Source organism: Perca fluviatilis, chromosome 10, assembly GCF_010015445.1.
Source record: "Perca fluviatilis chromosome 10, GENO_Pfluv_1.0, whole genome shotgun sequence".
In the NCBI taxonomy this organism is placed as follows: Eukaryota; Metazoa; Chordata; class Actinopteri; order Perciformes; family Percidae; genus Perca; species Perca fluviatilis.
The window spans coordinates 28,691,869-28,713,312 of NC_053121.1; the positions used below are offsets into that span (position 1 = coordinate 28,691,869).

A 21,444-nucleotide genomic window follows, 5' to 3' on the forward strand; every position below is an offset into this window, starting at 1 on the left:
TTATTTCCACAGATGATTTCAATTAATCTGAAAAATAATTAGCAAATTCTTTGATAATTAAGATAATCATTAGTTTCAGCCCTATTTCATTTGAAACTAAAAACTAAAAAAAATCAAATTTACAATAAAAGGAAAATGCAACCCCGTATAAATATCCCATCTTCCCATGGTCATTGGGATACAAGAACTTTACTGAAAGTGTCCCTTATGTGCAGGAATTTAAGATCTTTTTTTTGTGTGTATTTATTTTTATTGTTTTAGGAATTTAAGATCTTGTGAATGAGATGTATCAACATATTTATGTGTATGAGTTATTTCTTTGTTTTTATATTGCAATTCCAGATAGATTATTATTTTTTATACCTGGAGGGAAATTAAAAAATACAAACAAAGAATAGTGAAGGGAATCAATCAAATATCAACATCAAAAACACAATCAAATATCAAAAACACGTACAAGTACTAATATAAGTAAAAGAAGTAAACAAAAAAGTATGCCTTTTAAATGTGCATACAGTGGGCCGATTGGATGTGCATTGGGTGTGCAAAATGGAGGTTATAACTTATATATACAAAAAGGTATTAATTGCACTTTGCCAAAGTTAAAAAGATTGTAAAGAATGAAAATGTGAGTCCAGTTACAGTAAGTGAGTGAGTCCACGGATGTCCATCCTGCAACAGAGTGGGGATGAATTAAAAGGTTTAACGCCACCGGAAGCAACGACCTTGTGTGCCTCTCGGTGGAACATCTTGGGGTATGAGTCTCTGGCTGAAGATGCTCTCCTTTCTTAACCAGCATGTCGTGGTCGTGGAGGGGGTGGAAGACGTTCAGGATGCTTACCAACTTGGACAGCATCCTCTTACTCACACAACCTCCAGTGTATATTGTTGTAGCCTGTATAACTTTGAGCATCCAATAAAGATAATGATCAAAAATTAAATATATAAATGAAATTCTTTCTTTTTGCACAGAATCTGACATTCCAAAATACTATCTATGGAAACCCATTTCTGCCAATGTGATGAAAAAAAAGCCTGTAAGTAGAGATGTTCCGATACCGGTATCACCTCTGATACTGTCTAAAACGCTGGTATCGGTATCGGGAAGTACTGGAGTTTAAGCACCGATCCGATACCGTGTAATAAAGCCCTAAAGAAAATCTACATTAAAGAAGTTTATTTATGTTCTTTTTCCGTTATAACTGTCTGTCAGACTGGATAATAAAAGAAAGTTCTGTGTCATTAATTGTTTGTGTTTGTTCATGTTTTACAAAGAGTTTAACCTGAGCCAGACTGACAACAAAGATAGAAATCATATCACATCCATACAGGGATAGTAGTTTACAGTTGTTAAAACATAATAAAATATGTAACACACTGGTATTGGATCAGTACTCAGTATCGGCCGATACACAAGTTCAGGTATCAGAATCGGTATCTGCAAGCAAAAAATGGTATCGGGCCATCTCTACCTGTAAGTCATTATTAGAAACTTAAAGTATCTTAAAAGAGTGAGTTAGTATCTCAAAATAGTTCTCAAAACATAGGCTACTAAATCATTATTTGGAGATACTAACTCATTATTTTGAGAAAGTTTCTCTTTATGGCGGAAATCGGCTTTCACACTAAACTGCATGTGTATGCATAGATGTGTATGTGTCCATTTTTTTAAGTACGGAGTGATTCATCTCCGTAATACACAATCTTTGCGCAGCTGCACAGCGCTGCCTGCTGTTGTATCTGACTCCGTGAGGATGGACGGTGTGTCGTTAGGGTGAGTTGGCTCAGCGATAGGGATTATTCTGTAAAGCTGTGATTCACGCTGCATCTACATCTGTCGGATAACATTTTAACCCCACATGATCCACCGGCCATAAACCCAACACAGATAGTTCAAGAGCTTTCTCCTAGCACACGAACTCAAGCTAGCCTTGTTGACTAGTTAGCTTCGGTAAGTTAGCTGGCATCGTTGGCTAACGTTACACAGCTGATGCAGTTAAATTGCTAACCAAACAAGTTAACATGTAGACATTTAAACTGGGATCAAGTCGCATCTTATAGACAGTGAAGTGAATGTGTAGACTGGCTTGAATTCAGCAACGATTTAATGTCAGTTAACAGAAGCTATCATAAGCTTATGTTAGCAATGAAGTTAAATGATTAGCAATGCTAAGAGCTAGCCAGCCTGCCAACTTGACGCTCAACAAACTCAAAACAAACATCTTTTTCTTTAAAAAAATATTTGGATAAAAAGAGACAAGCTTTCTGTTAACCGTCAGTGTCATGATTGCACACTGATTAGTTTACGGGCTGTTATGAATTAACAATCGTGTGGCTTGTTATTGCTGCATCATAATATCTTCACACTGTTAATTGAGTTGTGGTCTCTGGACAAAAGACGGGTCGGTCATTGAGAGAGTCAAGATAACACACAGTACTGTACATACTTCAGTACATACATCAAGTTTCTCACTAACAATGTGAAACATTAAACCAAGCAAATGTCCCGTTAGATTAGTTCGGTGCGATGTCACTCTTTGTTTGTTTTCTCCCAGCAGGTGCGAGTGCAGGTCACCGTTTGGTTTAAAGTTGAATTAAAAACTTAATTCACATGTTGTCAAAGGTTTTCTTTTGGCTTATGATTCCACATGGCTTGATAAAACAGCAGATTCTCTTCTGCTTTATTTAACATTGGGTAACAGGATAGTTTAGATTTTCCCTTGTTTTTTGTGTACCTAACCTGTCTGTGTAGCCTATGTGACATGTACATCATAGTTCTCCAAAAACACATCAGTGTAACCACATAGTTGGACTTGGTGACTTGGTTTGTGTCTTTTCATGGAGTTTCAGGGTGTCCTTTAAGTCCCCTTGACTTAAGAATGTGATTGAAGGTTGTGTGTCAAGGCATAGTGTCATACAATTAGCCTACCTTGAATACAACAGGGATCCTCAGTCATGCTTGAATGGTTATTTAGTACAGTTAGGACATCAGGAAAGTGACATCCATCAGTTTAATGCATGATCTTTACAAATAATGGATGTAAAGGTGGGCAAAATGGCTACACTCTTATTATATGTCTTGTATAGGTAGATGTAATTTTATTTCATGCTAGTGATGCAATGGTCCATCATTTTCTCTCCAGTGCAGAATAATTTTTATGTAAGGTGACATGAGGCAATAAAAACAGAGTCAGTGGCCTGCTGTGACTGAATAAATGTAACTAATTGAGGAAACACTTTATTTTACAATGTCATATTTCATTTCAATTTGCTTAGTAAGGTCAGTATCAGTGCTGATATCAACAAAGATCCAGCCTTTTTGATTGGTGCATCTCTAATAACAATGTGATATAGTATTTCTGTAAAGACAAGATAAAACTATATTTTTTGTCCAATCCTGTGAACTCACTTGGCAGATTAAGGCTTTCACTGTTGCAACAATCCTAAAATCCAATATTGCCTTAAATTTAAAGCCAGTTTTATTTATATAGCCCAATATCACCAAATACACATTTACCTTAAGGGGCTTTAATCAGTCCTGCTCATTAATTGAAATGGCATAGTACAACCAGAGCTATCAAAGGGATAAATATCTTGGTAAATACATACGTTTCTGTTTCTGTGGTTATATATATCGCGATTCGTCAAATCGCCCAACCCTTTATGCATCATGAAAAATGGCTAAATTGAATCCAGCATTTCCAAAGTTTCATGTTCTGTCCCATTCACACTCAGCCTACCTTGTCCTCTTTTTAGTAGCTTTTTGAGAAAGTGATCTAGTATTCCAAAAGATCTGCAGTTTAAGTTGAAATGATTAGTTGATACATAGCGTATTCATCTGCAACAATTTTGATAATCAATTGTTTGTTTTTTTGTAAGTATTTTACGCTTGGTATTATGCTATTGGCTAGACAAAACAAGGCATCTGAAAACATCATCTTGGGCTTTGGGATATTGTGATGAGCATTTTTCGGTATTTTCTGACATTTCACGGATTTAACGATTTGTCAATAAAGTTAATCATTGATAATGAAAATAATTGTCAGCTGCAATCCTAGACAAAAGTCATACGCCTCTACCTGTGTTTAAAGTCAACTGAGGCAGATGAGACATCCCTGTGTAATATTTTACGTGAACTAGCCTATACTCTACACTAGATTGAAACAAATTCAAAAGATGTATAAAATCCTGACTGTGGACTCACTGTTGTGCAACAGCACCTGAGTTCAATGACAACCGAAGCAGATTACCATGGATTATTAAAGGAGGATTGGTCTGTGGCATCATACAAGCACTGCCAGACAGTGAGAAATGCTAAGAGACCCTCATATCATTCAACTGGAGAGTAACCAAGACAGAGACACATTGCACATTCACTAAACAGCCTTAGCCTCTGTGGTGTGGCAAAACAAGTATGTTTAAAGAACTCAATTTGATTAATTTTACCACTGTTGTCCAGTATCGTGTCCCTGTCTCATTGTCTACTTATAACCCTAGAGATGAACCAGAAAGTAGCCCGTCTAACTGTTGGGTTGGCTTCTATCTCTACTGATCCAGACACTGCCTCTCATGTCTTACCAGTCTGGTGGCCACACCAGCCTCGCCACGTCCAAACTGCAACACAGATTCAGAGGAGGACACGGTGAATGGAGGGATGCACACCTTCAACCAGACGCACATGAGGAAGGCTTTCCAGCTGATGAACGACCTGAGGAGGTGTGTTGCTGACAGTGTTGTTGGTCCCTACGGAAAGAATGAAGCCAGTATAGTCTACATATGGCCATTTTAGTGTGGCATGCCATTTTTTTGGTATGTGAGTGAAGAGGCTTTGTGATTCAGATAAAATGTGTATTTACACAAGATTCATCCTTTGTTCACTTGGCTTGTCTGCAGGTTCAAAATTAGCACCATCCACCAACCAAATGCTGGTAAAATATGCAAGTTGCTGGTAGAATTGATTCACCAGCCAAAAAACAGTGGTAATATATTGAGTGGCTGGTAAAATGTGAACATTCACTAGTGGACGAAAACGTTAATTTTGAACCCTGCTTGTCTGAAAATGTACGCACAGGAGTGAACTACTTCTGCAACTACTGGCCATCTCTACCTTTCATTTTTTCTAGTTATATATTTGTGCTTGCTTTAGATTTCCTTTTGGTTTCAGTTTAATAGAAAACTTTACATCTCAAAGATGGGTTTCGTGTCTGACCTTCAGAATCAAAAAGTAAATGCTTAAATAGTGTAGATACCTAGGTAGGAATATATCCCAGTTGGTGTGCTAACAAGATCCTGAACAGACTAGGATGCAATGCACCTGCAGACATTTTTCCAATTAAGCTTATTCTAGCCTTGGATCCTTGCTGTCTTAAGGCAATTGCTACAGTCATTGTTTTCACTTAAAACGCTGAAAAACAACACATGCAATGTACTGAAGCTCATAGGTTGATGATTGATTGATTGATTGATTTATTGATTGATTGATTGATTGATTGATTGATTGATTGATTGATTGATTGATTTCAAAATAAAAAAGGGAAATACAAGACTGCAATCAGCCAGTCCTACATACAATAACATTGTTGACGATTAAAACACAAGAAAGCTTAAAGCTCCTTTCATTTGTGGTCAGACGAGACAGGTTACAATTTGTACTATGCCAGTCTTGCCTTGCCAAGCCGTGCTGTCCATACTTAACTTTAAAGATGCTTTCTTTTCCTGGCTCCTGTACTCACTCTGTTTCCTACATGCACTTCAGTAAAAAGATGCTGTGTGACATCCAGCTGGTGGCGGGGAGCGTTGAAGTGCCGGCTCACAGGGTGGTCCTGGCGTCCTGTAGCCCCTACTTCTATGCCATGTTCACAGGTACACACACACACACACACACACACACACAGTTGTTTGGTTGGCATCTTATCTGATGTGTTTGTACTGGCATGTGCTTAAGTGTGTGTATTTTGTAGGTGATATGAGTGAGAGCAAGGCCCATCAGGTGGAGATTAGAGAGGTGGATGGACAGACCCTGAGAAAGCTGGTCGACTACATCTACACAGCTGAGATAGAGGTCACAGAGGAGAACGTCCAGGTGAGAGAGTGTGTTAGTGTTTATGAAGAGCAGTGAAAACAGTGTTTCCTGTTTTTTGTTTTGTTTTTTTTCTTCAGTTATCGTGGCTTTTAACTTGTTTCCAAATCTTGTTTTGCCTTAAAAACGTTGATGTCATATATCAGCAGCAGCAACAGAACTTTTTCATTATTTGTAGAGCACCTTTCAAAATAGATTTCTGCTTCAGTAAATTGGCTAAATGTATTATTATTTCAGGCAATAAAGTGGAAATTGTTCCCCTAATGCCTAATCACTTTAACTGTTTTGGTTAAATTTCAGGCTGGCCAACCTGCCTGTGGGGGCAGGTGTTTATTACAGGAGGTCTAAGAGCTGGTAATGGTTGTAAACTGTGCTTTGCTGTGAATGCACTGGATTAAGGCCTCGTTTGTCTCAGTGGCATTCACTCTTGGTAGCTGCATGGCTCTGGGACTGGGTTGAATAAATGCAGCAGGATCAAGCTGCAGGCGGGAAACTTCCTCTGATTATTAGCACAGGAAGTGTGCATGGAGAGAGGCAGGAAATCCTCCCACTGTTAGCAGCGTGCCTGCCTGATTGGCTCACTCTTGAATGTGTGACGTGTGTGTTTTGACTATTTGTTAATATTCAGTTTGTGTGTGTGTGTGTGTGTGTGTGTGTGTGTGTGTGTGTGTGTGTGTGTGTGTGTGTGTGTGTGTGTGTGTGTGTGTGTGTGTGTGTGTGTGTGTGTGTGTGTGTGTGTGTGTGTGTGTGTGTGTGTGTGTGTGTGTGTGTGTGTGTGTGTGTGTGTGTGTGTGTGTGTGCGCGCGCGCGCGCGCTAGGCTGTCACAGCTGCTGTAAGCAGAGTTTCAGTGGTCCTGATGCTCCCTTTTAGAAGACCTAAGGCTTCAGGGTAGCTGTGCACAGACAACAGAGGAGACAGTAACACTACACACTCAGAGGATGGAATGAGTGTGTAGACAGAGAGGTGTAGAGGCAGACAAACTGTCTCACTTAAGTATTTATGTCGGGATGTAGCAAAGTGTTGTCTGGTAGCATCATGCTTTTACCAGCACACTGCCTGCCTGTCTTGTTAACTGACAGCATAACAGACTTGTAGGTTGCGTTCTGACATCGTCTGGTGAGGCGTTTGCACCCATTCCTGGTCTGTTATTTTGTAACATGAACACTGTACTGTGTTTCTGTTGTTTACCTCACAGTCACAGCAACAAAAGCTGAAATGATCTCACACAATATTTAATCTCGCATCACATGTCAATACTTTATTTATGTTTTTGCCTTGCCTTGCCTTTTTTTCTTGCTGGCAAATGAAATTGAATTTGGTGCATTGTGCTGCAGCAAACGCATATCAGTGCCCTCATTGTGACTCTAACCCTTCATTACACTGTTGACCAGTTGCAGATTATGGTGTTTTTAGGTCTTGTAAATGAACAAGGCTGCTTGAAAAGTGGTTGTTCAGCCAATACACGTTGCAGAGATCAAAGCCAAATCTAGGGCTTTGTTTTGGTTGTAAACTCACTTCTTTCCTTGCGCAGACAATCCATAATTGCTTTAATTAAAAAAAAAAAAAGACAAATTACCAAGGTGATATGTACAGAGCTTAATGGCCAGCTTGCTGGACTGACTGGTTTCGGCTTGGCAGGTTGGTTGAATAGCTGGTTAATTAATGAATAAAGCAACTGACTGACCAGTATCATTGTTGAAGTAATATGTTGTTTGCACTAAGAATAGATATCCATTACCTAACTGACTTACAGCTACCAAATGTTCCTAAATGTTGGCTGTAGGCTGTGGATGGTAAATAATTGGGCTCTTCCATGTTATTTAAAACACATTTATTGGCATGCTTAAATCCATAAGATGACCCAGAATGTGGATGCCCAAGTCACTGCCTTCCAATAGTTTTTCCACCAATTACCAGTTGAAGTTTCAAATTGACTTTATATTGTGTATCCTCATTGCAGGTTCTGCTGCCAGCAGCCAGCCTCCTCCAGCTGATGGATGTTCGTCAGGTTTGTTGTGAGTTCCTGCAGTCTCAGCTTCACCCCACCAACTGTTTGGGTATCAGAGCCTTCGCTGACGTGCACACATGCACACAGCTTCTCGACCAGTCCCACGCATACGCTGGTAAGCTTAACACCACACATCTTTGCCACTGTGTTGTGTGTTAGGTGGTGGTACTTTTTTATGTAACCGTTTCACCACCCCAAAAGAATGCTGAAGGCTTTGGAAAGATGCTACATGTCATGTTCTAAATGAGGGTGTTAGATGTTGAAAATCACACTAGACAGCTTGAAAAACATGTTAAAATTTGAGCTTTGACCAATATTTGATTTGTGTTGTGTGTGAGTGTAACCCTGCATGTTTGTGTCTCTCAGAGCAGCATTTCACTGAGGTGGTGCAGGGAGAAGAGTTCATGGGCCTTTCTCTGCAGCAGGTGTGCAGCCTCATTTCCAGCGACAAACTCACTGTTTCCACAGAGGAAAAGGTCAGACACACACACTTCAGCCCTTTTAGTAAAAGCAGTTTGTCCCTTTTCCTTGTGGGTGAAAAGATATGCGAGAATTAAATTTATGAGGAAAGCAATATAACGTCCACCAGGAAAGGGACAAGAGAAATTCTAGGTATAGTGGGAGCTGAGAAAGATATGGCATTCTCCTTTATCTGTTTTGCAAGGGCACGGTGGCTGCATCCGAGCTTAGCGCTGCCTAAGACAATTGTGATTGGTTTAAAAAAATATATATACAAATTAACTTGGAGCATTTTTTTTCCCCCTATCCCAGAAGGATAAGCGGTGTAGCCAGACTATACTCCAGCACTTACACAGCGCAGTGGAGATAGGTCTGGCTATGCAAGACTAAAGTGAAAGAGACTAAGAGGGAGACGCACTGTCATACTGTTCAGTGTTACACTGGCTTCCACAATCAGTTACAATTGAATGATCTGCTACAATTTATTCCATCTTTTTGCGTTAATGTTAGTAGAAGTGGAAAAGATCAACTTATGTTGAAAGTGTTTTGTGTCCATTGACTAATTTCTGTGAAGACGTTAAGAACTTGGAAAACTTCCTGTTATTTCATCTTGGGAGCTTTCACACATTATTCAAATATAGTTACCCTCACTGCCAATCTTGTAGTCACACCAGATAAATTAACATTTAACACCACATGTTTAATGCATTACATACATGTGGTGGTTCTTTAACTGAAACTACACACAAACAGTGTATAGCTCCTTATTTAATTAGCTGAAGTGATTGTATTAATGATGATATTGCATTTTAATAAGATGTAACTGCCAGTGATAGTGGCATTGCAGCCATTTTGCCACTGCTTTGTAGACACTTGATGTAGTTGACACAATGTCCTGATATTTATGACCCAAAATTACAACTTGGAGGCTTAAATTAATGTTTTTTTCCACTTGGATGCCCCTATTTACAGTATGCATGGTATGTTTACTCTGCATAAGGCTGTGGTATAGTCGAAAAATAAGTGGTATCTGTGTTTTGTGCAACACACACACAAAAATAATACAGTCTCCATCCTACATGTTCTTGAAGGAGAAGAAAGTGTCTGGAGTAGTCAAGTAACGGGCCTCTTTCCCTCAACTACCATCGTTGTTGTCCCTTTGTGCATAAAAGGAGCGGCACTCATTCCCTCGTTTGCCTTTCGTGGAGCTGCTCCGCAGGCCAACAGGAGACGATCAAGTGTGAATGTGTGTAAATCAGTGAATTTGAAGCAGTAGATTTTTGATAGAAGAACTTGAGGATCAAAGGTCTGCCACCTCTGTTATGCTGACGTCCTGCTGGGAGCAAGTGCAAGCAATCAATAATGGTAATTCACTATGAAAGAACTTGGTATCTACAGCTAGAATAATGCAATTCGCACAATTGGTCAAATCATCAAAATTGTCGGGCATGGGAGATCATTGAACAGTGTCTGAAAACCCTCTCTCTCCAAACCTTTCCAATGTCGCAACCAGTTTAGGCATTGCATCCCCAATAAACCAACATTTACACAAACACACACACAATTTTTTCAGGGGGATGTGCAAAAGTTCAAATTAGGCTTGACTTGTACAAGAAATCTTAATCATCAGTTCTGTCCCTCGCTGCTGTCTGACTCTGCTCTCCATCTCTCTCGTAGGTGTTTGAGGCGATGATATCCTGGATCAAGCACGATAAGCCAGCTCGTCTGGAGTACATGCCCAAACTTATGGAGCATGTCAGACTTCCACTACTGTCCAGGGATTACCTGGTACAGGTAAAAGAAATTCTCTACTCTTTCTCTACATTCTTCACCATTTTTCTTTCTCGCCCTTCGCTGCCCTCTGCAATAATGCATGTCATGCATTACATGCACACATTAAATATGTTACTAGTTGTGGAAAAAGGTTGGCCCCTGAATGTTGTGAAGGAAATTTGCCTGAAACGTGGTCCCTGTTTCAGATTGTCGAGGAAGAGGCTTTGATAAAGAACAACAACACCTGTAAAGATTTTCTCATAGAAGCAATGAAGTATCACCTGCTGCCAGCTGACCAGCGGCACCTCATCAAGACAGACAGGACCCGACCACGAACTCCTATCAGCATCCCAAAGGTACAGTCACATGCCACTCAACAAGACAGAATCCCTAATACAAGATCCATGCGGATCTACCTTGTAGAAAGCAGCTGCATCAGATGTGTATTTTCTTTTATAAAGACACTTTACTGTAATGGCTGACACTGACTGTGTGTTTGTACAGGTGATGATTGTGGTGGGCGGTCAGGCTCCTAAGGCGATCCGCAGTGTGGAGTGTTACGACTTCCAGGAAGATCGATGGTACCAAGTAGCCGACCTACCTTCCAGACGCTGCCGGGCAGGTCAGTTTGTGTTTTCTGGGACTGTATGTGACTCTGACTCTGTAGTTTAGTCTGACAATTGTACTGTTTTTCACCTGCCATAACCCCTGGTTGGATATACATTCTAAATGTGTCAACAGTTTTTCAGACACAGGCATTCCCTGTGTTTTTTATATGTAGTTGGGTACAGGGGGTGGACACAATAACAGGAACACTTGACAGTATAATACAACAACAGCACAAATACAACTTCAAACATTTTGATTAATTGTCTCTCTTACAATGAGTTTCACAAAGGTACTATTTATCATCACATAATCAATTGAAAATATAAGGCAGTTTTCAAGCAGTGATTGTAAGTAAATATAAAACATTAATATCAATAGAATTCAACAATTTATTACATTAACTGGTCAGCAAGGTGTCAAATGCCTTAAAATGGTAGTTCAGATTTTTTTTTAAGTGGGGTTGTGAATCTGAACTAATCCTTTAAAACACCAAAGTCACACAATAACACAAACCAACCAACCGACTGAGGCAGCAGACCAGCAACTCCATGTTCTGCGAGGTCAAATTACTGTTTTTGCCAAAGGAGTCTGGTGGCTTGGAAGAGAGCATAGACAACAGCTTCAGCTCCCTGTAGGAAAGGCCAGTCTGACTGCATGGTAAATATTCTAAATATAGCCTACACTTAAACTGATATAGATTTTTTTAGGTGGGCCTTTTTTTTTAGGTGATTTAATGTACTGTTGTGGAAGGCTGCCCCGTTCCACAGCAGTACATTGCTTAGCTTCGCTCCTGCGTGCTTATTCAAACTGGGAGCGTGCTGACCGCCATCTACTGTAGGTAATACACTGACTATGGAGAAGTACCTCGTACAAGCCCACTTCAAAAAATCCAAGCTATCTTCTAATACTAATGTTAAGGCACCATTTTGATAAGATTTCATTTATGTATCAATCAAATCTAAATGCCCGATTGTCCTTGAATGCATCAGCGATGCGATGTGCCTGCTTTCCAAACAGTAACACAACTTTGATGTAACAGAAGATGAAATGTGATGGTTCAACTGTGTCACAGTTCAAGATTCAAGTCTGTGCATGTTGATTCTTATACTGAAATAAGTTGAAACTGTTGAGTGTCTGAAAGGTAGATAACTATTTTGAAAACTTGAGCTATGCAGTGTAATGTAAAGCTATATAAACAATATGCTAGTGGGCTTAAACCTACACAACCACTAGTACGGTCCTTTTTAAGTGTCAACAGTCAGCAGCTTCAGTAAAAAAATAATTACATCCGTAAACATATTCATGCAGGTCAAATTTTCACCTTCTAACATGTTCCCATTTTCATTGTGTCTGTGTGTCCAGGTGTGGTTTCTATGGCAGGCCGTGTGTACGCAGTCGGAGGGTTCAACAGTTCTCTGAGGGAGCGAACGGTGGACGTGTACGACGGAGTGAGAGACCAGTGGAGTGCTGTGGCGAGCATGCAGGAGCGACGCAGTACACTGGGAGCTGCTGTGCTGGGCGATTTACTGTACGCCGTTGGGGGCTTTAACGGCAGTATAGGTACACACACACTAAAGGGCTGTACAGTTGCAACTAAAGTAGTTATTAGTAGCAGGTTTATACTTTTATTTCTTGTCCACTGTAAATAAACATGGTTCCTCCTGTGCAGGTCTGGAAAATGCATTTGTAAAGGTTTGAGTCCTGAAAAGTTTGAAGAAGTCTGAGAAAATGCTTCAAAGTTTTTTAACACCAGTCATTTCACATATTCTTTCACATAACTGTTTTGCGAAAAGGTCAGTTTCTTGAGAATTGAGAAATCACTTGTCCAATCATTCTGATGGTTAAAAATAATAAGTTGTATATTTCTGTTATTTTGTGCTAGACTGAAACCGTGAAAACTTGTAGTTTCACATTCTACAATATGTAGTTATACAGTACTTGCTAATGTTGGGGCCTTGATTGCATCGGGTTAATTATTTAGGCTGAAAATACAGTAGTCTTATTATGAGATACTGGTGTATTATCAGTATCTCAATCTATTAATAGTACATAGAGCAACTCTATTAAATTTCACTTTAATTTTTCACTCCCCACATTACTATTACAAATGATTGATTATGAAGTCCTCTAACACACACTGAAACACCTCAGTCCTCACACCGCTGCAAACAAGCTGGGGAAAATAGTTATGTTTATGAGATTGTATGGTGGGGTCTAATTGCAGAAGGAACGTTGACTGAAAATATACAAATTCAGTTAAGAAATGTGTGGAAAAAAATAACAATGGGTGAGGTTGGAACAGGTGAAGATGAAAAGGTAAGACTTGCTTGTCAGAGGGCAAAGTGCTGATTTAGTTACCCTGTCCAGTTTTTTCAAACTAATTTTCCCATCTGACTTAGCATCTACTTTTTTGCAGTAGCACAACTGCCTCCTACAGTCTTAACAGTAAACACTTCCTTTCTCTTAACACGTCTACCAGCTGGATGAAAAATGTTTACACCTACAGACTGATCAACACCCACACAGTCTTATTCTGACCTATTCATGTCGTTCCCTAATCGGTTTGCCTTTTTGTTCTTTTCTCTCCTTCAGGTTTGTCAACAGTTGAAGCCTACAATTATAAAACCAACGAGTGGATGTATGTTGCCTCCATGAACACCAGACGCAGCAGTGTGGGTGTAGGGGTGGTTGATGGTAAGGTGTGGTGTGGTGTGGTGTGGTGTGGTGTGGTATGTGTTGCGTGGTGTGTGAGAGAGACCTGGGTTGCATCATACGTCATTTCAAAGAAAAGCTAAAATTCTGATTGTGTGTGTCTCTGCGTCTGCAGGTAAGTTGTATGCAGTAGGAGGTTATGATGGAGCATCCCGTCAGTGTCTCAGTACAGTGGAAGAATACGACCCTGTCGCTGATCAGTGGTGCTACGTAGCGGACATGAGCACACGGCGCAGTGGAGCAGGTACACACTCACACTCACATACGCTATATTCTTTATTCTTTGATATACTTACTTTTCTGTATCATTCCTTTTTATTACCTTTTAACTTATTTTATTATTTTATTTTACATTCTAATTTTATCTGTATTAATACATACTGTGTGTCTATGTTTATACTTATATTGTTTATATTCTTTTCATCCTTCTTATATTTAGAGAATGTGTGACATGCACCAACAACACCATGACAAATTCCTTGTATGTGTAAAAAACGTACTTGGCAATAAAGCCCTTTCTGATTCTAAACTTCATACAGACTCCACACAGGGAGCAGCAAAACGATACAGCTTTCCCCCTAGATGAAGTTTTTTTAATATTATTGTTGCATTTATTTATTATTGCAAAATTGTTATTTATGTCCTATGTAGCAACAGCACCACCCAGTGGTCTGCAATTGTGCAAGTAATATTCCTAGAAAGAACACAACTATTACAAGTTAGTACACTGTGCTCACCTCAAAAACATGAAGAAAATTTCCACTCTCTTGTTTGTAAAAAATAATAATCAAAAATCTAAATTTTGCCATTGTTTCTTTATTTTTTGTCCAGGGGTAGGTGTGTTGAAAGGTCAGCTGTATGCAGCAGGAGGACATGACGGTCCTCTGGTGAGAAAAAGCGTTGAGGTGTTCGACCCACAGACCAACACCTGGAGACTGGTCTGTGACATGAACATGTGCCGACGAAACGCAGGTCAGATAACGACCACAGACGGACAGTTTTTCCACATCGCTAGTTACTGTCAGTGCTAGAAATCGCAAGTCTGTTTGGATAAAAGCGTAAGCTAATTGACGTGTACGTAATGTAATGCAAACAAGCAGGATTGAAAAAAAAAACAGTTTGAGTTCTTTTCTCCTGTGGTTTCACGACCTTTTCAACGCTTATATGATCACCTGTAATTCTGTAAAGCAGAAACGTTTCTAAGCTTACGTTTAGGGTACAAGTGTGGCGTCTCGGAACAAAACCCATCAAACCCTGAACAAAATCATGAAGATACAGTTGATTTTCCTGTTTTGTAAATAAAAACCTTCAGCTGAATAATGTGTAAAAATCTCAAGTTGGTTCAAAACATGTAGAGCACCTATGGGATGTTTGCAGAATGGTGGCTGAAAACCTAAATTTAGGCAAAACATTACCCTGCTCAACATGGGCTTGATTTACTGTAAATGATAAAAAGATTAAAAAAAAAAAAAAAACTATCCTGAATTATAAATATCAGGACAGCCATAAACCTAATGATTCAAAATAGATAAAATGTTAAATGTGATTTGTAAAAAACAACTCTCTCCTCAAGGTATTTGTGCCATTAACGGGCTGCTGTACGTGATTGGAGGAGACGACGGCTCCTGTAACCTGTCCTCTGTAGAGTTTTACAACCCTGCCACAGACAAGTGGAGCCTTATTCCCACAAACATGAGCAATGGACGCAGCTATGCAGGTAAGTCTGATCATGCTAAACACAGGAAACAAATATGACATAGTCTTCACAGTTAACCTGTTCCTGTAGCAGTTTCTGTCACTCACTGTTTTCATTTTCTCCCTCCTATAGGAGTGGCAGTGATTGACAAGCCATTATGACCAGGGGCCTCCCACGGCATCAGCTCTGCATCGGCCGCCAGTTTCACAGAGACTCGCACTGACGTCTGAAGCTCAACAGGCAGCCGGAGAAGTAACGCCTGAGATAAACACTGTCCAAATGGATAGGACGCCCTCAATCCGCAGCTGACTTTATCAACTATCCTTCTTAAGGAGTCATTTTTTGGCGCTAAACCACAACCTGATTTTGTCGCTATGTCCATTTCTATAAGTGAGAGCCTGAATTTTAAAGGACACTGTTAGGACACCGGATAAGAAACAATATCCACAGGTTAGTGGGATTATAAGAACTTTGTCTTAGTGAGTTTTCAATTGCCAAGCCCACGCAACAAGTGGCTCTATCAGCGGACATGAGACACTGATGTTCAAATCACTTTGATGGGCCAAACGGAGCCAAGTGCTTTAGATGCTCAGTGGTGTCATGGTGGCGTTCATGTGATGGACTGTGAAACTGAAAACCGCTGTTTGCAGGCAGACTGACCACCTACAGCATTTAACAATGTTACTGCAATTATCAGGACTTTGCAACACTGACCTGTGAGTAGCTGTTGCAGGAGCATTTTTTTTCAAAATCCGAAAAAACCTGGGCTGCCATGGAAGACTTTTTTTTAATATTTTTTTATTATGAGACTTGCCACAATTCCTAGAATATAAATCAGCTAATGGCAACTTGATTTTGAAAAAAAAATCGTTTGATTCCTGGTCCAGCTGTTGTGTGGTCAGAAAAAGGCCACAGCTGCCAGTGTGTATTTGTTCTCAACCCGGAGGCCTGGACCTAGAGAGCTACAAGATAAAGAATGTAGAAAACCTCTTATATGCAAATCAGTTATTGTATTTAATACTTTTGAGATTGTTTTTAAAGAGGTTAAAAACCACTTGCTGTGGCTTTAGACCCGGGCCAGTTGATCTGATTCGACACAGTAGAACTTGAGTCTGTTGTCGACACACTACTGATGCACTGATCGCTTGCACTGACTGATACAGACCTGCAGGCTGGCTGTCTGACTCACCGATCGGCCTGCCGGACATCTGCCCGACTATCTGACTGACCTGCTGTCAGACAGACAGCTGCTGAGCTGTCTGTCTCCTTTACTGATCGTAGTCATGCAAGCATTTAAATTCACCATTTCAAGGCCAATAATTGTATCATAAATTGTAAAAAAAAGAAATGTGCCAGTTATGCTGATCAGAAAATGCTGGAGTCACATAGTGTTTTTATCGTAAGTAACAAACTAAAATGATGAATTGTTATTGATCGTTGTCTAAGGGAGAGTGTCAAAATGCACTGTAAAAATTCTAATGTAAAAGATAAGGGTGTAAGACTGTCTATTTATTGTTTTGAGACATTCAATTACATAGCATTTATTCATATCAAAGTGAGGATCTCATTTCATTTTCTCAGCCAAGTGTTACACTTGTTCTTCTCTCACATTCATTCAGACGATGATGGGTGTATTTTAAATGATGTTATTTAGCTGACTGACTGGTGCCATAGCTTTTGGAGAAAAGAGATTTATTGAAGCTGCTTTTATGAAAGGAGTTCTCACCCGAACCTTTCACTTCTGCCTGCAATATTCCAGAAGTTACTAACGTAATCGTCTGTCATTTCAAAGCCTTCTGACAAAAAAGTGTATAAAATACTTGAAAGACCATACTGTTGTTTAGTCAATTTATAAGTCATGTGTACTACATTAATCCCACTTCGTACATTTCTGAATATGTTTCCAGAAAGTTAGTTTAAGTATAAAATGACTTCAAACTCGCTCAAGATACAGTAACTATTTTTTTAGGGTATCTCCATGCATGGACTCACAGTTCACAGCTCACAGTTATAGTAAGTGCAACAGCAAAACATTTTGAAGTGCGTCATGATGAAGACCAATTTACGGTGACACATTAGTTACTAAGAAGTTCTTAACTGTGTTCTCCAAATTACCAGAGCACCAATCCAAATGTTTGAGAGTAATCATTTTGCAGTAATGCAGGGGAACTCCATGGATTGTTTGGTGCGTTCCTACATTAGAGACACTCAATAGTACTCTACTAATAATACATTGAGATTTCGGACACTTAACAATCATTATCATTGATGATGATGTGTCATATCAAAGGTGAAAAGATTTTATTTTTTTTATAATACAATGAACACTACTTTTTTTTGTTTCATTGTGGGAATTTTTGACTGCACTATATGGAGAATTTGACACAAACAAAATGATGGAAGGTAAATAAATGCAGGTAAAGGGGTGATTTCAAGCACAGCTTTGGATGTTGAAGCCTCTAATCAGTCTGAACCCACCAGAGGGAAAATGTTTTTCTAAGCAATCTATGCTTTCTTCACGGCATTACTGCTAATACAAACTAATCGTAGCATTTAAGTTGATAAAATGGAAACCGGTGGCTACCTGGACTGTAAAAAAACTGCATTTGTTTTTTTAGACTGTAAACGATAATGTTTTAGCGGGTTGAGTTTGCTGAATTACCACTGAGCTGCTGATGTTTAAACTTTCCACAATTCTGGCACCTTTTTAGGGCTTCTCATTCATGTTGACTTGAAAAAAAGTTGAAGTCTAAACTGGTGAGGACTCTATTGAAAGATCCAGAACAGCAACTAAATTGGCCTTGAAATAAGATTTTTGTCATTTGATGTATCTTATGGAGGCTTTTTGAGATGAATAATGTTCTTACTAAGCGCAGATGTTATATTTTTATTATAAACTGTGGATGTTGTGAACTAAACCATTGATATTGTGAGTTACAGTAATTGCTGTGTGTTTGAGAGATTGTGTGATTTGTGACTGTTAAACTTTCATACATTCATAGTTTGAGTTTATGCACTGAACTTACAGGTGATTTGTAAACCTTCAAACTTGAAATAATTTGAATTAACAACAAATACTAAGCAGGCTTACTTTGCAAAAAAAAATTCTAAACTGACTTCTGTGCTTTTGTCTGAAATGGTAAAACTATGCATTTAGCACTTTTGGATGTTTGCGATGTTTTCTTTTACACAAGTTTACTATCTGTTGAAAAGAGGATAGCATAAACACGGGGGTCCTTTAAGAGCGCAATGGTGTTTTGTACAAATGTCAACAGGACTACATGGACTTTGTTCAGTCAGCATGGAGTGAGACCATCTGGTTTTTGGGATCTCTGATACACTTTAATGAGACTGCAGATTATAGTCATTAAAACATAAGTCATAGTATAGTATGTCATAAAAAAATCATATAGTATGTCATAAAAAATTATAGAATAGTGTGTCAAACAAAATGTCAGTGTAGTATGTCATAAATTGTCATAGAATGGTATGTGGTATAAACTCACAAAAAGTCATAGTATAGTTTGTCATACAATATCATAAAAAGTCATAGTAAAGTATGTCATAAGAAGTTATAGAATAGTATGTCATAAAAAGTCATAGTATATTATGTCATAAAAAAGTCATAGTTCATTATATCATAAAAAGTCATAGTATTTAATAAAAAGTCATAGTATAGTATGTCATTAAAAAGTATGTCATAAAAGATCATGGTATAATGTCATAGAATAGTATAATATAAAAGGCATAGTATAATATGTTATAAAAAGTCATAGAATAGTATGTTATAAAAAGGCATAGTATATGTCATAAAAAGACATAGTATAGTATGTTATAAAAAGGCATAGTATAATATGTCATAAAAAGGCATAGTATAATATGTTATAAAAAGGTATAGTATAATATGTCATAAAAAGGCATAGTATAGTATGTTATAAAAGATATAATAATATGTCATAAAAAGGCATAGTATAATGTCATAAAAAGGCATAGTATAGAATGTTTATAAAAAGGTATAGTATAATATTGTTCATAAAAGGTATAATTATAATATGTTATAAAAGGTATGTAAAAAAAGAATTTAATTTTAAAAAAATTATAAAAGGCATAGTATATATGTCATAAAAAGGCATAGTATAGTATGTTATAAAGGTATAATTATAATATTTATAAAGGTGATAGTATGATAAATTGTCATAAAATAAAAGGCATAGTATATATGTCATAAAAAGTCATAGTATAGTATAAAAAGAAGTTGTGTATTGTATGTCTAAAATAAAAAGTCATAGTATATATTAAAAAGGCATAGTATGTTATGTCATAAAAAGTCATAGTATAATATGTTATAAAAAAATGGTATAATTGTTAAAAATAGATAAATTATAAAGAGTCATAGTATAGTATGTCATAAAACATCATAAAATGTTATAAAAAGGTCATGGTATAATGTCTTAAAGTCATAAGAATAGTATGAATAAAAATGTCATTGTATTGTATGTTATAAAAAAAAAAGTCATAGTATAATATATTATAAAAAGTCATGAGTAAGTATGTTATAAAAAGTCATAAGTATAATATGTCATAAAAGGCATAAGTATAAGTATGTTATAAAAAGTTATAGTATAATATGTCATAAAAAGGCATAGTATAATATGTTATAAAAAGGCATAGGTATAGTATGTATAAAAGGCATAGTATAGTATGTTATAAAAAGGTATAGTATAATATGTTATAAAAGTCATAAGTAAAAGGTATGTATTCGATATAAAATATCATAAAAAGGTCATGGAGTATAATGTCATAAAAGAATTAATAGAATAGTATGTCATTAAAAGTCATAGAATAATTTATAAAATGTCATTGTATTGTATGTCATAAATATAAAAAGTCATAGTATAGTATGTTATAAAAAGTCATAGTATATGTATGTATAAAAACATAGTATAATATGTTATAAAAGTTATAAGTATAATATGTTATAAAAAGGCATAGTATTATATGTTATAAAAAGTCATAGTATAGTATGTCATAAAAAGACATAGTATAATATATAAAAAGTCATAGTATAGTATGTCATAAAAAGGCATAGTATAATATGTTATAAAAAGTTATAGTATAATATGTTATAAAAAGGCATAGTGTTATATGTTATAAAAAGTCATAGTATAGTATGTCATAAAAAGTCATAGTATAGTATGTTATAAAAGTTATAGAATAATTATGTCATAAATATAAAAAGTCATAGTATATTATGTCATAAAAAGTCATAGTATAATATGTTATAAAAAGTCATAGTATAATATGTCTATAAAAAGTCATAAGTATAATTATGTCATAAAAGGGCATATATTATATGTTATAAAAGTCATAAGTATAGTATGTCATAAAATAGTCATAAAATATCATAAAAGGTCATGAGGTATAATGTCATAAAAGTCATAGATATAGTATGATATAAAATGGCATTGTATTGTATGTCATAAAATATAAAAAGTCATAGTATAGTATGTTATAAAAAGTCATAGTATAGTATGTTATAAAAGTCATAGTATAGTATGTTATAAAAGGGCATAAAGTATAATATATCATAAAAGTGTAATGTTATAAAAAGAGTATAGATAATTATGTCATAAAAAGGCATAGTATAATATGTTATAAAAGGTATAGTATAATATGTCATAAAAAGACATAGTATGGTATGTTAAAAAAGGTATAAGTATAATATGTCATAAAAAGTAATAGTATAGTATGTCATAAAAGTCATAGTATAATATGTTATAAAAAGTCATAGTGTAGTATGTCATAAAAAGTCATAGTATAGTATGTCATAAAAAGTTATAGTATAATATGTTATAAAAAGTCATAGTATAGTATGTCATAAAACGTTATAGTATAATATGTTATAAAAAGTCATAGTATAGTATGTCATAAAAAGTTAAAGAATAGTATGTCATAAAATATAAAAAGTCTTAGTATAGTATGTCATAAAAAGGCATAGTGTAATATGTTATAAAAAGTCATAGTATAGTATGTTATAAAAAGTCATAGTATAGTATGTTATAGAAAGGTATAGTATAATATGTCACAAAAAGGCATAGTATAGTATG

The 21,444-nt window shown here is 36.9% G+C and overlaps 1 protein-coding gene across 4 annotated transcripts; it reads left to right on the forward strand.

Moving 5' to 3' along the window:
- The first annotated feature begins 1,668 nt into the window (after positions 1 to 1,668).
- klhl3 (kelch-like family member 3) lies at positions 1,669 to 18,270 on the forward strand. Of its 4 annotated transcripts, none has more exons than XM_039812782.1 (15): positions 1,669 to 1,774; positions 4,558 to 4,716; positions 5,756 to 5,862; positions 5,961 to 6,082; positions 8,041 to 8,203; positions 8,455 to 8,564; positions 10,225 to 10,341; positions 10,527 to 10,676; positions 10,825 to 10,942; positions 12,292 to 12,489; positions 13,522 to 13,623; positions 13,757 to 13,885; positions 14,473 to 14,613; positions 15,215 to 15,358; positions 15,470 to 18,270. In XM_039812782.1, the coding sequence occupies exons 1-15, from the start codon at positions 1,755 to 1,757 to the stop codon at positions 15,496 to 15,498; spliced, it is 1,809 nt and encodes a 602-aa protein (XP_039668716.1). In that variant the 5' UTR covers positions 1,669 to 1,754; the 3' UTR covers positions 15,499 to 18,270. The 4 variants fall into 4 exon arrangements, with proteins under 4 accessions (XP_039668716.1, XP_039668719.1, XP_039668717.1 ...); XM_039812783.1 differs by having other exon boundaries at positions 1,676 to 1,774; positions 4,582 to 4,716; XM_039812785.1 differs by lacking the exons at positions 15,215 to 15,358; positions 15,470 to 18,270 and adding an exon at positions 14,293 to 14,359 and having other exon boundaries at positions 14,473 to 14,611.
- Positions 18,271 to 21,444: the final 3,174 nt, after the last annotated feature.